Source organism: Canis lupus, chromosome 8, assembly GCF_011100685.1.
Source record: "Canis lupus familiaris isolate Mischka breed German Shepherd chromosome 8, alternate assembly UU_Cfam_GSD_1.0, whole genome shotgun sequence".
Lineage (NCBI taxonomy): Eukaryota > Metazoa > Chordata > Mammalia > Carnivora > Canidae > Canis > Canis lupus.
In genome coordinates this window covers 68,338,578-68,353,102 of record NC_049229.1, presented here as the reverse complement: position 1 = coordinate 68,353,102, position 14,525 = coordinate 68,338,578, and the positions used below count along the sequence as shown (strand labels likewise).

Here is a 14,525-nt window from a genome sequence, read left to right as displayed (position 1 = left end):
ACGTGTCGCCGGTTGACGGCTCGGAGCCGTCCCTGCTCTGCCTGTCTGGCGTCTAGGCTTGGTGGTCACATCCTGCCCCCTGCGTTGTGCATGGCGTGGCCTCTGGATCTCTGGAGGGCTTCAGCTACTTCGTTAGCAGAACCTTAGAGCCGGTGCAGCCTCTCCCTCGGCCGGGGAGGAAACCTCTTCTTTCCAGCATCCGAGCAGATGGTCAGGCTAGCAACGTGGGCAGAAAGAGACCAGGCATTCCACCTCCGTCCCCTTTGTCCCCGGGGCCGCGTCACGGTCCGCTGTGAGCCACTTGCTGGGTGACAGCCACAGCCAGGCCCGGGACTCTAGAGCCACAGGGCCTGGTTCGAATGGCCAAAGTGCTGCTTACCACCTGGTGGCACTGAGCGGGGGGCTTCACCTGCCTGCGCCCCAGTCTTCTCATCTGAAGGGCAGATCCCTCAAGGCACCGAGGAGCGGGGCTGGCCGGCCATAAGAGTCGTGGGCTACCCGGTAGCGGGTGGCCTTCTTGACCGCAAGCACCAGAGCCCTGGAAAGTTGAGTTGCTCAGACGCACCCAGCCCGGGTGGGACTTAGATCTTGCAAGTCTGTGCACCGCTACCCCCCCCGCCCCCAAGTCCCCACAAGCCTCCCAGCTCCTCCTACAGGGGTCCAATGCCTTGCCGCTCACTCACCTTATTGGAACAAGTACCGGGTTGTTCCTGGGACCGGTGAAGGGGCGATGGCCACTGCAGGCCACGTGGTCCTGGGCAGTCCACACCCCCCATGTTTGAAAACTGGGATTCAGAGCCTGAAATTGCATGGGGCGCAGGGATGCGGTGCCAGCTGCAGAGAAGTCACATTAGCCACACATTAGCCGCGCATGGAACCTCCGCGGCCTGCTCTGAGCACTAATTAGGAGGAACCCTCTGGGCCCCCGGCCACGCAGCAGCCGCCGCTTGCTTCTTAATGGCCTGCAAATGAGTTCTCTGAAAATTAAAGGGGAAATGAGAGAAAGTAAGTCTGGGTGGTAGGTAGGAGCAGTATGCCCTTGTGAGCAGCCTCGCAGGTCACCTTTCCCCCCCCGTCCCAGCTGGCGTGCTGCGATCTTGCAGCGCCTCTGGGCCAGTGTCAGGGCTGTGGGGTGCCCGGTCAGTCCTTGTAGACATGGGGGTTTCTAAGAATGTGAGAACTCTGGAGGTGCCCATCCCGGCCCAGCCGAGGTCCGGCAGCTTTGGGCTAATGGGTCCAGGAGAGGGGGGAGGTGGGTGGCTTTTGCTGGGTGACACCACTCCTCTTCCCTTCCAGCTGCCCCGCCCCTACGGCCGCCCAAGAAGCTGGCTTCAGGTAGAGCCTCCTGGCGGGACGTGTTTGCTGTGGTGTTTGGGGTGGGGGCTGCTTTGAGTGCTGTGTGCTGTCCTGTCTCCTGGGGGTTCCCCCGCCAGCGCCCTCCTGTCCCTTCCTGGGAGCTGACCACCACACCCAGGGTGCCCTGGTCCTGCCCTCTCCGAGCTGGCATTAATGTGCAGCTTTGCCAAATAATAGCAGAGGAGCCGGAGACCCCGGCCTCCCAGGACGCTCCACGCAGGCCCTCCTCGCTCAGCTCTCACTGCCTGTGTCCGGCGGCCCGAGGGGTCTCCGGATGCCCCTATGTCAGTGCTCACCCCTGGGCCCCCATGGCCGTCCCGCCTCACCTGTCAGATGCTGCCTCCCTGTCAGGTGCGCACAGGAGATGCTTCTGTGGCACACGGTCCCTCGGGGACCAGGGCCCTTTGGGAGCAAGGAGGAGGGGTGAGCGCAGCCGCCTGGAGGGAGCCCACCCACAGCTGCTGCCCAGACAAGGAGCCCCAGGTGGGCAGGTGTGGGGTTCCTCCCAATGCATCCTGCTGTGGCACTTCTGTGCTCCTCTGATGGTGCTCCCCAGGAGTGCCCTGGAAGGTGATGGCTGGGAGCTTGCTGCAGGACCTTGGGGGCCCAGAGAGGCCGGGGCAGCCCGAGTGCACGGCGGCTCGGATGCGGTGACAGCCCTGGACAGAGGCTCTGTGCCCTTAAGTGGACTCTGTACCTCTGCGGCCTCTTGGGTCTCCCCTCCCGGCTGGAAGGGGCAAGTCTGTATCTGCACTCGGTGTTTCTTTTGCTTCTAAGGACACAGGCATCGTGCCCACTCTGTGTGGCAGGCAGGTCCTTCGTCCCTGTGTCCTGGGGGACCTACGTTTGGGATCACGGATGGGGCAGATGTCCTCTGCCCACTTCCCGAACCTTCCTGAGCAGCACACTCCCCGCAGGTGCAGGCCCGGCCACCCCAGCAGGCCGTTTCAGCTCCACTTCTCCCCCAGCGATGAAAACCTAGGGATTTCATTCTTCTAGGGCGCCGACAGGCAAATCTCAGGATTTTTAATTTGGATTTAAGTGCAATTATGGCCTCTCATTTTGATGCATCATTAGTCACATCGCCCCTAATGAGAGACTGTGCACTTTTCCCGCCAGCTTTGTGGGTCGCTAATAAAGTTCTGTGGACGTGCAAATATTTATAGATGATCACTAAAGGCGGAGGTGGGAATTGCACACCTAATTACCCCCCCCCCCCCCCCACACACATGTCCTCCTAAGGAAATTATCAGTGGGGGGGTTAAGGCAACACAAACCAGTGTTGTCAATAACAACACATGAGTTGTTTCTGAACCCATTTGGTCCGGGGCCAGCGGAGCTATAGAGGAGGTGAGACTTGGCCCAGAGGAGGATCTAGACGGTGTGGGGAAGGGCAGGGTGGTGTCCAGCTGTCCTGGTCCCAGAGGCTGGCGGGAGAGAGCGGTGCCTTGCATCCCTGACCACGTGGCCAAATAAATGTCAGCGTGTGTGAGCTGGGCTGAGCCTTACACCTGGTCCCTTATGCCAGCCTGGCAAGGCAGGTGGGGATGCTCCAGCGGAATGGGGTCGGAGGGCCGGGCCAGGGCTCTGGCTCTAGGTGCTCAGTGTGATGGGGTTTAGGATGCACTCTCTCCTGGAGAGGAGTTTATAACTGTCACAGACACCTGGCCGGGAAAATAGTTGGCTGGGATTTTTGCCGTTGAGTGATGCTGGGTTGACGCCCCTGCCCACGCTGGGCGAGTCAGGGAGGCACAGGTGCTCTGATGCAGGGAGGGGGCGGCCACTGTGGCCTTTTGGTGCCTGGGGACAGGAGGGCTCCACCAGATGGGACCTCTGGCTGGGCCCGGGAGGATTGTTAACATGGCTCTGGTTAAGGGTTGGCCACAGTCGGGGTGTGGCAGTCACAGGGGTTCCTGGGGACAGCCTGCCACACTTCAGGGGCCGCCATGGGAGGGTGGGCCCCCACTCTCTCCCCTCAGTGCCTCCTGGTGGACTTCGTGTGTACGCAGGCCCTCCTGGGGGCCATGGGAGCAGTTCTGTGCTCTGGCCGGGGTGCTGGGTGCGGGGTGGTGGTCGGGTGAGTGAGTGCCCGGATGTTTGCTCTGGCAGCCTCCACGGGGCACCTGCCTTACTTGAGTTTTTACTCCAGTGCCACAGACACCGACAGGGTGCCACTGTGTGCCCCTTGCACCGGCCTCTGACACCGGGGGTCTGGTGGGGATGAGAGAGCAGAAAGCAGGGAGTCGGCGAGGTTGGAGACCCGGGACAAGTGGGGGCTGGGTCCAACGGTTGGCAGGAGGGGAGCGGGCTGCGTGCGGGTCCCTCCCAGACCAGCAGAAGGGGGCCGGTGTGCAGGTGAGCGTCCTGTTCACCTTACCCCTGCCCTCCGGGCTTTGGGGACTTCCAGGACGTTCTGCTGTGTTTTATCCGGCCAACAGCATGCTCTCAGTTCCTTGGGAGTAGAAAAGGCTGTCTGGGTCACAACCACCCCCTGCCCCCCCCGCCCCCGGCTCTTAGTGATGCGGGGGGCCCAGTAGGCCACGGCTTCTTCTCAGAGGGCCTGTGTTGGACTGAGCGTGCCCCCTGGGTCCCTCCTGTGGATCGCAGCCCCCAGCTCCAGCCTTTGGGGGGCATTTGCTTTGCTCTGAGGGAAATCACCTAAGGCCAAATATGTGTCCAATCGTTCATTTGTTTGTTCATTCATTCCCTCCCTCCTTCCTAAGCAGGCACCTGTCCTGTGTACACAGAAGGGTGAGAAGCACCCTTTGGGGTGCGTTTGGGAGCCCCTGCCCGATGGCCTGAGCAGAGCACAGGGATAGGCTCCTCCGTGGGAGGCGGGAGGACCCCAGGGGCTGGAGAAACCAGGCAAGAGGAGCCCAAGTGCAGGATGCTGGAGCAGAGGAAGGAGGGCAGGGGGTGGGGGTGCCACATACTCATTTATTCGGTTCAAGGTTGATAGAGCATGCACTGGGGAGCAAAACGAAGCCCCCCGGCCTCGTGGCATCAACATGTGGTGGCTTGAGGACCTATGGAGCAGGGAGAGGGGAGGGAGGGTGCGGCCCACTGCCGAGGAGGGGGCTGGGGGGCTGCCGGGCAGGAGCAGGACGGGGCTCAGTCCTTGGCCCCCTCAGCACAGCTGCTCATCTCTAACCTGTCCCCCTCCCCCTGTAGCAGGCAGGCTCTGGAGAGTTCCGGACTCTGCGGAAAGGCTTCTCCCCGTACCACTCGGAGTCCCAGCTGGCGAGCCTACCACCCTCCTACCAGGAGTCCCTGCAGAACGTAAGTGCCTCCCCGAGAGCCGCGCTGCTCACACGCGGACCCCGGGCCTCCAGAATCCTTGGTCCACGTCCCGGCGCAGGGGTGAGGCTCAGCCGCCTAGTGACCCGCCCAGGCCAGTGGATGGTCTGCGGCTGAGCTGGGACTCTCCTCTCCTGCCTGAGCAGCTTCCAGGTCAGGCGAGGGCGCTGGGTCAGAGCCTGGACTCAGCAGGGTGGCCCTCCTCACTCCCCCACTGCCAGGGAGGGGTGTGCGCTCTGGGCTCCTGGAGCCTTGTGTGGGCCCGGGGAGGTGGTTAGAGGTGGAGGCCAACCAGCGTGATGTGACACTGAGGGGCAGGGTCTGGAGGCCACGCGAGTGCACCTGTTACTCCTCACCCCGTGGGTGGGGAAGGCTGCCCAGGCGGAGCTTGGGGTGCGGCTGTGGTGTACATGTGTGTGCAGCGCATTTACACCACCCGGGCTTTGCAAGAGAGGGTCCGGGAGCAGCCCAAGTTTGCACTGTATGCTGGTTGTCACCGGGGTCCTCCAGGGTGGCCTGGGCTCTGGGCTGCCCTGAAAGGGAAAGGGAGGGGTGGCGGCGTCGGGGGGCCAGCTCCCAGGATGCGGATGGCTGGTCAGGACCGTTCCCTGTGGGTAGCTGTGTCTGTCAGTCCTGGGTGACACGTCTGGAATGCACGGGTGGACGCTGCAAGTTAGTGGTTGTCAAGGGCCTGCCAGAGGGGAGTGGGGATTGCTGATGGGGCCGGGGCTTCTCTTTGGGGTGATTGCACAGATCTGTGAACTTGCTTAAAACGACCGCCCGTGAAGCACCTGACCCGCATGCGCCGTGTGGATGAGCTTCGCCCCCAGGGGCAGCGGCGTTGCCTGGGCGCTCTGGGCTGCGGGGCAGGGGCAAGCCCCGCAGGCACGGCCGGGAGCCAGCCGGCCTGCGGTCACTCCGCCTGGCGGGATGTGGCCCGGACTCTCCCCACGGCCCCGGTGGGCAAGGACGACCCCGGGCCGCCCGTGAGGCCTCGCCGGGCCTTGGTGCTGGCGGCGCAGGCTGGGGCCCTGCTGGCTGCCGGCCAGGGGCTGGGCGCTCGCACACCTCCAGGAATGCGGCTGCTGGGGCTGACCAGGCGGCAGGGCTGCCAGCGGCAGATAATCCAAATAGTCATCCAGGAGCCTGTGGCGGAGCTAGGCTCCGCGTGCTTCATGCCCGAGGGCCCCGAGAAGCCCGGGGTGCCCCAGCGGGGGTTGGCTCCTCAGTCCCCCGCTCTGCTGGTCCCCTCTGTTCATTCCGCGGGAGCCCTGATGGCCAGCAGCTACGGGTGCTGTGTGCTGAAGCTCAGGATCTATCTGTAGGCCCTGAAGTGGGTGCATCCTGGGTGCTGGCACCGAGACCCCCGGGCCGAGCGGCCAGGGCCAGCATGAACCAGCTCCAAAGCTGGGGGGCAGGTCCCTGGGGTGCATGGGGAGGGTTGGGTGTCCTTTGCGAGTTGCAGCCAGCGAAGGCTGCTGGGGCCGAGGTGGAGGCTCGGAGGCCAGGCCTCGTGGGGGTGTTCACAGGGCAGCAAGCCCTCAGTGGGCCCTGGGGGGCTCCCATCTGGCACGTGGGTCCATAGGGTGAGTGAGGGCTTTATGGGGAGGACTCTCTGGGGCACAGGCTCTCCCACCCCTGGCATTTCTTCTGTAAAGTTACCTGCAGGTGCCAAGGGTGGGCGAGGGCAGGAAGTGCACATGTCAGAGGGTCCCGAGGTGGAAGAGATGACCCTGTGGGGTGGGGCCACCCTCTCCTTGCCGGGCTGGCTGTCCCCAGCCTCCCTCCCTCTGCCCCTCTCCACTTTCCCCATTACCTGTCCACTTGAGTTGGGGGCTAAGTGTCTGCCCAGGGCCCCCCAGCTTCTCCCCCACAAGGGTCTCTGGCCCAGGTGGCTGTGGGGCACAGGGCACCGGGGTGCCCAGCCGGATCTGGGATTCAGAGCCCTGTGGAAGGAGCTGACAGGGGAGGGGGCTGCATTCACCAGCTCCCTGAGAGCAGGATCAGGGCTGTTGACAGGTCCCTGGGGGAGACTGGTCTCCCTGCCTATTTTTTTTTTTTTTTGGTCAGTAGACTTGATTTTTGAGGATGATCTTCACTGGCTTTTCGCATGTCTATAGATTTGTGTAACTATCACAATAGGACATCTCCTTACCCCACATAGGAGCTCTGCACCCGTTAGCAACCTCTCCCCACTCTTCCAGCCTCCACCGGGCAAACACAGATGTGCTCGTGCCTCCGTAGATTTGCCTGTTCTGGACATTTCTTAGCAACAGAATCCTATGACATGCGATCCTGCGTGAGTGGTCGCGTCTGCTTGGTGCCGTGATTTGGAGGCTGGTCTGCGCTGCGTCAGTGCCTTGTTCCTTTTTTTTTTTTTTTTTTTAAGATTTTTATTTATTCATGAGAGACAGAGAGAGAGAGAGAGGGACAGAGACACAGGCAGAGGGAGAAGCAGGCTCCATGCAGGGAGCCTGACGTGGGACTTGATCCCGGGTCTCCAGGATCACACCCTGGGCTGAAGGCGGCGCTAAACCGCTGAGCCACCCGGGCTGCCCCCTTGTTCCTTTTCATTGTCGGGCGATCTTCCGTGGTGTGGAAGCAGCACGGCTGTTGATCCGCTCATCAGTTGCTGGACATCTGGGCTGTTTGCCCGCTTTGCCTGTGGACGAGTCTTGGTGGGGACGTGTGGCTTCGGTTCTCTTGGGTACACACTGGCCTCCCCTCTTTTTGGCACCAGCTCGGGAACCAGAGTGGGTTTGAGCTCCGCTGTTTACCGGCGGTTTGGCCTTGGCCTTCTGTCGGGCCCATGATCCTACCCTCATCTGTCAAGTGGGGATGGAGAAGCATAGCATCGGAGGGTTGCAGGCACTCAGCAGGGTGGGCGTGGGGGAAGCCTCCCGCCGTGTCGGGGCCCTGGGGGGAGCTGTGCCCGTCCCGACGGCGTTTACTCCTTATACGCGTTACACGTGCAGCATGGGCTTCGTCGTGGCTCGTGGCAGCCTGGTGAGGTGGGAAAGACGGGCCTGGCCGCTCCTGGCTTCCTTCCTGCCTTTGCTCCAGATCAGGGAACAAAGGGAAGCTCCGATCAGGGAACCCCAGGTACAGATGGGACAGGAGGCCAGAGGTGCCAGGGCCGGGCACCTGTGTCTCCCAGGGCTGAACGTGTGTGGCTGTCGCCCCCTGCTGGCCTCTGCCTGGGGAGCCAGCCTTTGGCCTCAGGACGTGCACCTGCCTTCCACCTGCCTCTCCAGAATCCCTGGATCCTTTTCTGGTTTTCCCCGCATGACAGATCTGGCCTGGGCCCAGAAACCAGGCAGCGTGGGCTGCAGTTCGGGAAACAGCCACTGGATGCCAGGGCTCTGCACACAGCCTGGGACACAAGGACCCCAGATGAGGAAATTGAGGCACACACAAAGTGGGTTGGGCCCTGCCTCAGGTCACAGCCCACAGAGCCTGGCCCCAGCCCAGCTTTCCTGGCCCCCAACGCTAGGGGCCCCATCCTCTGCGTGGAGCCAGGGAAAGGTCCGGGCAGGGCCGGCAGATGGGGAGGCTGCAGAGGAGCTGGCCCACGGCAGGACGTTCTGGGCTCTGAGGGTCTCCACACAGCGTGGCCTGGCAGGGCAGGATCCCAGGATGATGGCCCCGTAAACCAGCTCACCAGGTCGGCCTGGTCACTGGGGTTCAGTGACTGGGAAAGAAACCACGACTCAGAGGAGGGACTAGCTCCCTGGCCTTCCCTGCTGCTCGTGCACATGCTGGCTGGGGCACTTGCTGGCTCCCCTGAGACCCACTCCCAGTGCCTTCTGGCCTCTGGCTTCTGTTGGCCCCAGGGAGCTCCATGCTTGTGTCCTGGTCTGGGTGCTCCTTCCATGGGGCCCCCCCCCCTACAGCCCGAGGCACACCACCTGGGCCAGTAGCCCTTGTGGAAAAGACGCTGGGGACCCTGGGCAGACACGCAGCTCCTGACGTAGGTGGGCCTGACCCCAGAAGGCCAGATCCCTTCCTCACCTGGCCTGGTCCCCTGCTCCCCAGGCTGGGGGGAGTTGGACACCTGGTTGCCATTTAAGGTATTTGCTGAGGGGCACCTGGAGTGGCTCAGGTGGTGAAGCATCTGCCTTTGGCTCAGGTCATGATCTCAGGGTCCTGGGATCGAGTCCTGCATCGGGCTCTGCTCAGCAGGGAGCAGGGAGCCTGTTTCTCCCTCTCCCTTGGCCCCTCCTCTCCCCCTTCCCTGCTTGTGCTCTCTTCTCTCTCTCTTTTAAAAATACATAAATATTTTATTTATTTGAGATTTTATCTATTTTTTAATATTTATTTTATGTGTTATATTATTATTTTTTTAGTGTTTGCTTAATGGGGTGGCATCCCTCAGGTGACCAGACGGGGCTGGAAGCTCAGGGCTGGGAGGCAGGGGTCAGGGCTACAAGAGTGTCCCTGGGGTAGGGGTGAAGTCTAGTTTGCCCCGCTCCCCTGGTGTTGGGGGAAAGGGTGGCAGCTCCGGAGACAGCCCCCGCTGCCCAGGGTTGGCTGGGGGATCTGTGCCAGCCCCTGCCCTTCCCTGAGCCGTCCTCACCTTCTCGGGGAAACAGGTAGCAGACCTCACAGGTGGGCTGCGGGGAGGAGCCTGCGGGCCAGGGTGGGATCCGTGGGGCTGCCCTTCCGTCCTCTGCCCTGGCCTGGGCCTCACACCCGGCCTCCTCTCCCGCCTCGCTGGCCCGTGCCCTCCCGCGTGGGTGCTGGCCCTCGGGATCGGGCCCATCTGCGCTGCCGGTCACACCTGTGGTGCCGCCTGGAGCCAGCCCGGGCTGGCTGAGACATGCGCCGTCCCTCCCCAGGGCCCAGCCTGCACGGTGCCTGAGCTGTCCTCGCCCCCCTCCGCCGGCTACTCCACAGGACAGAAGCCGGAGGCTGTCGTGCACGCGATGAAGGTGAGGGCCAGGCTCTGCCCATCCGCCCCGCTCCTGCTCCCTCGGGGCCCCCCGATCCCCGGGCCGGGGGGGGACCTGGGACCCCGCATTTGCTCTGAGCGGCAGGGTGGGGGCCCTCATCTGTCCGTTGGGGGGAGGGGAGCAGCCCCGACGGCCCGGGTCTCCTTGCTGGGGAGGGACTCGGAGGGGTCAGTTGGCAGCAGCAGGTGTGACACCTGTCTGCCATCACAGAAACAGGAAGCTGATACCTGGGCTGGGGTGGGGGCGGGGCGGGCAGGGCAGGGGTAGGACTGAAGCTCCCGTCTCCCAGGTCTCCCAGACCCCTGCCTGGCATCTGGGGAGCTGGCTCACCCCGCCCACGTCTGCCGCGGGCCGTGCCCCCCCTCCCCCCACGCACATGTGTGCATGCCCATCTGCACCAACACAGCATCCTTGTGCCCGTGCGGGCAGTGACCGGGACACGCACACTCATCCCACATGGCCAAGTGGGTGCTGTCCTTGTGTCCGTTCATCCGAGCCGGGGACCCTGGGTTCGAGTGGGTCCACCTGTCCTCCCTGCTCCCAGGTGACCCGTCCCCAGCTGTGCCCCCAGTGGTGCTGCAGGGGTGCGGCTCCTCTTGTGTAGTGTCACTGGGGCGGGGGCAGAGGACAAGCGGGGACCCTGGCAGGGACTCGGCGGCTCACGGTCCTCGGCTTCCGTGTGCAGCCCCCTCCCCGTGCTGACCCTGCGGCCTGTCCCCACAGGTCCTGGAAGTGCACGAGAACCTGGACCGGCAGCTCCAGGACAGCTGTGAGGAGGACCTGAGTGAGAAGGAGAAGGCCATCGTCCGAGAGATGTGCAACGTGAGGCGCCTCGCGGGCGGGGCTGGAGGGCGGGCAGGGGGTCCCCGCGGGGGAGGCCCTGGAGCCTGGGCAGCCCCGTCCCGCCCTCACCCACTGCTCGTCCCACCTCCCCCAGAGTGGGGGCCCTGACCTTCGCAGGCCTGTCCGTCCCCGGAGCACCGCCCCGGCCCCCCAGGACTGGTCCCGTTCACCCCGCATGTCCTGTCCCGTGGCCCCTGCTGGCTGCCGGCCACACGGGTGGTGCCCAGGCCGGAGGGGAGGCGGGGGGCCCTCTGCTCTGAGGGCCTGCAAGGCTGGGGCCGCCCAGGACGGGGGAGCGTCATCCCGAGCCGCCTGGCCGGGTGTGTCACCTCTGCGCCCTGACATCTCTGTGTCATCTCTGTGTCCTGGGCCTCCCGGGGTCGGGCCTCTGCACACCCACGGCCCGGCCTCTCCGGGCCCCTGGACAGCCGCCAGGCCAAGCCTGCGCCCCCGGCCCCCCAGCTCCCCTGCGCCCCCGGCCCCCGGCCCCCAGCCCCCCAGCCCCCCGGCCCCCAGCCCCCCAGCTCCCCCGTGGCCCCCGATCCCCGGCCCCTGGGACGCGGCTGATTCCGCAGAGCCCGAGGCCCATGTGCGCTCACCCGCCCTCGCCCTCGCCCTCGCCCTCGCCCACAGGTGGTCTGGCGGAAGCTGGGGGACGCGGCCAGCTCCAAGCCCTCCATCCGGCAGCACCTGTCTGGGAACCAGTTCAAGGGGCCTTTGTAGGGCCGCTCGTCCGGGGACGTGACTGGCCCCGCGGGGCGCCCGGGCCGAGCCGCCCTGTGGAGAGTTGTACATAGGACGCTGCGCGGCCGCCGGGCCACCTCCACCACAGCAGCCCGCGGGGGGCCCCCGTCCCCCGAGCGGAGCGGCCCCACGGGCAGAGGCCGAAGGCCACCCTGAGACGCCGGGCGGCCTGGGCGAGGGGCGCCCCACCAAGCCTTCCACCCCCGCTGCCACCCGCTCCGGACAGAGCGCCGACAGCGCACCGACGCGGGGGCGCCACTCCTCGCCCCCCTGCCGCGGCCCGAACGCCCCCTTGCTGGGCCCCGGGTCCCGAGTCGCTGGCGCGGACGCGCTCGGGGTCTGTGGCTGGCGGAGGCTCCGGGGCCCTTCCTCTGGCACCCCCGTACCCAGCTCCCTGCTGCAGGCTGCCGCTTGGTTTGGGGCTCTTGCCCCCAGCGCCTCACGCACGCTCGCTGCACCAGCCCCCCCACCCAGTGCAGTTGTGCCCTGTCTCTTGGGGCCTCCTGCCCAGTGCCTGAAGCATCCCGTTCCCGTGGCTCACGGTGGGCCCGGGAGGTAGGAGGCGGTGTGGAGGGTCTCCGGGCTGAGCCCCGCTCTCTCCGCCCACGTGTGGGCAGCACTGGGCACGCTGGGCCTCTGGTGTCCCCCGGGGCCTGGCCCCAGCAGGGGCCCTGCGGCCGGAGCTGCGTGGGCTGGGGCGGGGGCTGGCTGGGTGACCTTCAGCGGGGCGCTCGGCCTCTCCAGGCCGCCTGGTGGGAGAACGAGGTCTCGGGCTCCTTGGGCCGAGCTCACCCCCCGGGGCCACCGGCTTGGTCACAGCACGCGGGCCCACACGGTCCACCTGCTGCAGAGGCGCTGTTGGCCGGGCCGGATGGAGCTGGGGACCCTGTGGCCTCCTCATAGGTGCTGTCCCCTCTCCTCTCTGAGCCTCAGGGTCCTCCACTGGAGGAGGGACAGCATCAGGCCCTCCTCGCAGGGCGCGGGATCCGAGACCCGCGGTGTAGATGCCCGTGTACAAACTGTAGAGTGCGATAGAGGAACAGTGAAGTTGGTGAGGAGAGTGAGGCCCAGAGGGTCAGTGAGCGGTGGCGCGTTATGGACGAGCTCCCGGACGCTGGGAAGTGGGGCAGGTCACCGTTAGTGCTGTGGGTGCCACTGGGGCCCACAGGCTTCCTCCGCTGTCAGTGGTGCCCAGCTCCGTGCCGCAAGCACTTGCAGAGCCCGGGGGCCGCCTCTGCGGTGGGCAGGCCTCGTCCAGGCCCTTGTGAGGGACGGGGGCCAGGCGGGGGGGTGCGGGGGGCCAGCCTGCACCTGGAGTCCCAGCGGGACCATGTGGTTGCTGCCACCTGTTGGCCGTCGGCGCCCTTGGGTCATACGCTCTCAGGGGAAAGGCTCACAGCCCTCACTGTGCCAGGGAGTGCTAAGTGGGTGCTGGTGACGGCGACAGGCATGTCCGCTTGTCCCGCGTGTTAGAGGGAGCTCTGGGCTCTTCCTGGAGGGGACTTGCCAGCAGGTCAGGTGCGAGCTCCTTGTCGCGAGGGGTGTGCATTTGAGGCTGGGGGAACCCCCTTGGTCATGTACCAGGCAGTTCCTGCCCTAGTGGGCAGTGAGCTGGCGGGGAGCGGCGGAGGCCCCCCCGGATCTTGGAGTCCAAAGAACCCCAGAGCAGCCCGAGCGATGATGGGTCCCGTTTTGGGCGGAAGCCACATCCGGGAGCCCGTGTGTCATGTCTGGATCAGGTTGGCTCGGCCACCGCTGAACCTAAGCAATAAGTAAGGGCTCCTGGTATCTGTGGGTCTCCTGCAGACTGAGCCAGGGAACAGCTCCCAAGGGACCTTCCCGGCCTCCCCGGCCCTCCTGCGGCGGCGCATCCGGGGCTCAGGAGCGCTTCTGCCCCGACCCTCCTGTGTGCCATGGAGGCAGCAGGGCCAGGTGCCACCTCTCCTTCCCACCGCTGCTCGCATTCCTGAGCCGACTGCCCGGGGTGGCTTTCTGGGGCAGAGCTGTACCTGTGACAGTCATCTAACAGAATAAGCTGTCAAAAAAACAAAAACAAAACAAAACAGAAAAAAGCCAGCAGCGCCTCTGACCGGACGCGCCAGGCGGTGGGTGGGTGTGGTGGGAGCCCACGGGCCGGGTGGGCCAGGGGCCGGGCCAGCAAGCACCCCAGTGAGTGTGTAGGGGATGGGGGGCCTCCTCCCCTCTGGAGCCTCAGCTGCAGCAGCACACGGTGGGGCGGGGTGTCGCTCAGCCCGGTGCCCTTTCATAAAGGTCCCTTTACGTTTCATACGCTCTGATTCCAGATCTTGAAGCCCAGTGTGACATCTACTGCGGCTTCAGTTCCCACTGTGATGGATGTCACCCTTCCAGCCTCACCCCAGGCGGCCAGGGCCAGCCTGGGATCAGAATCTGCTGAGCACATTTTTTAGGGTGGCACGTTTTTATCCAAAAGTTATTAGCTACACATCAGTGTTTAAAGAGAAAAAAGTGACCTTTTTTTTTTTCTTGGAAACTTGAGAGGAAACAAAATACATACTACTGATTTTTTTTTTTTTTTTTTTTAAGAAACAAGCTAAATGCATGACTGCAGAGCGGTAGAGGTGTATATTTTTCATACTGTGGGGAGAAGTATTTGTGCTGCTTTCTGGAATTGGGCTGGAACGTCTGGTTCCCGGCCCCGGGCCGTCAGCCATGCTGTTTTCCTGTGGTGGGTGACCACCGTGAGAACCGGGGCCAGCCCCTCCCTGGCTCTAGGTGTGCCCGTTTCTACCTTCCACTGAACCACTTTGATTTGGGGAGAGAAAAAGAACTTTTGATAGTGTGGTAAAAACATTGATTTGAACTATTTTAGTAAAAGGAGTAACAGAAGATTGTGATAGTGTATACTTTGCGCTAGATAAATAAAGGCTCTTTGCAAGCCTCTGTGGTGGGTGCACAGTGCTTGTTTCGGGTGCGGGGGGTCACCGGGAAGAGGGTCACGGCCCCCGGGAAGCACCTTAGATGTGGGGGCTTGGCCGGGTGCTGGAGACCACGGACAGCCACTCCGATGGCCCGAGTGGGAAGAATTTCAAATCCCAGCCCTTGTGTGACCTGGGAGCCTGTGTTCTGCGCAGGTGCACTGGTTCGGAACTCGCTGGGTTCCCCCGAGGGGGCCAATGCAGGCACAGGGTGCGGGGGGCTCGCCCGCCAAGGTTGGACCCACAGGGGCACCGCCCTGGGAGACGTGGGGTCCGGTCTGGGGACTGCGAGGCCAGCGTCCCTCTGTCTGCCCCTTGGCCCTTAGGGCCAGGGAGGAGCTGCCTCTGGACTTGACATCCTAGGGCTGCTAAAGAC

At 64.2% G+C, this 14,525-nt stretch overlaps 1 protein-coding gene across 1 annotated transcript in view; it reads left to right on the top strand.

Moving 5' to 3' along the window:
- Positions 1–14,114, top strand: part of CCDC85C (coiled-coil domain containing 85C) — a 77,480-nt gene extending 63,366 nt beyond the window's left edge. The window contains exons 3-6 of the mRNA XM_038545698.1: positions 4,528–4,635; positions 9,492–9,584; positions 10,329–10,427; positions 11,082–14,114. Of these exons, the coding sequence (XP_038401626.1) occupies positions 4,528–4,635; positions 9,492–9,584; positions 10,329–10,427; positions 11,082–11,171 (390 nt within the window). The 3' untranslated portion in view covers positions 11,172–14,114. The remainder of the gene's footprint in view (positions 1–4,527; positions 4,636–9,491; positions 9,585–10,328; positions 10,428–11,081) is intronic.
- Positions 14,115–14,525: the final 411 nt, after the last annotated feature.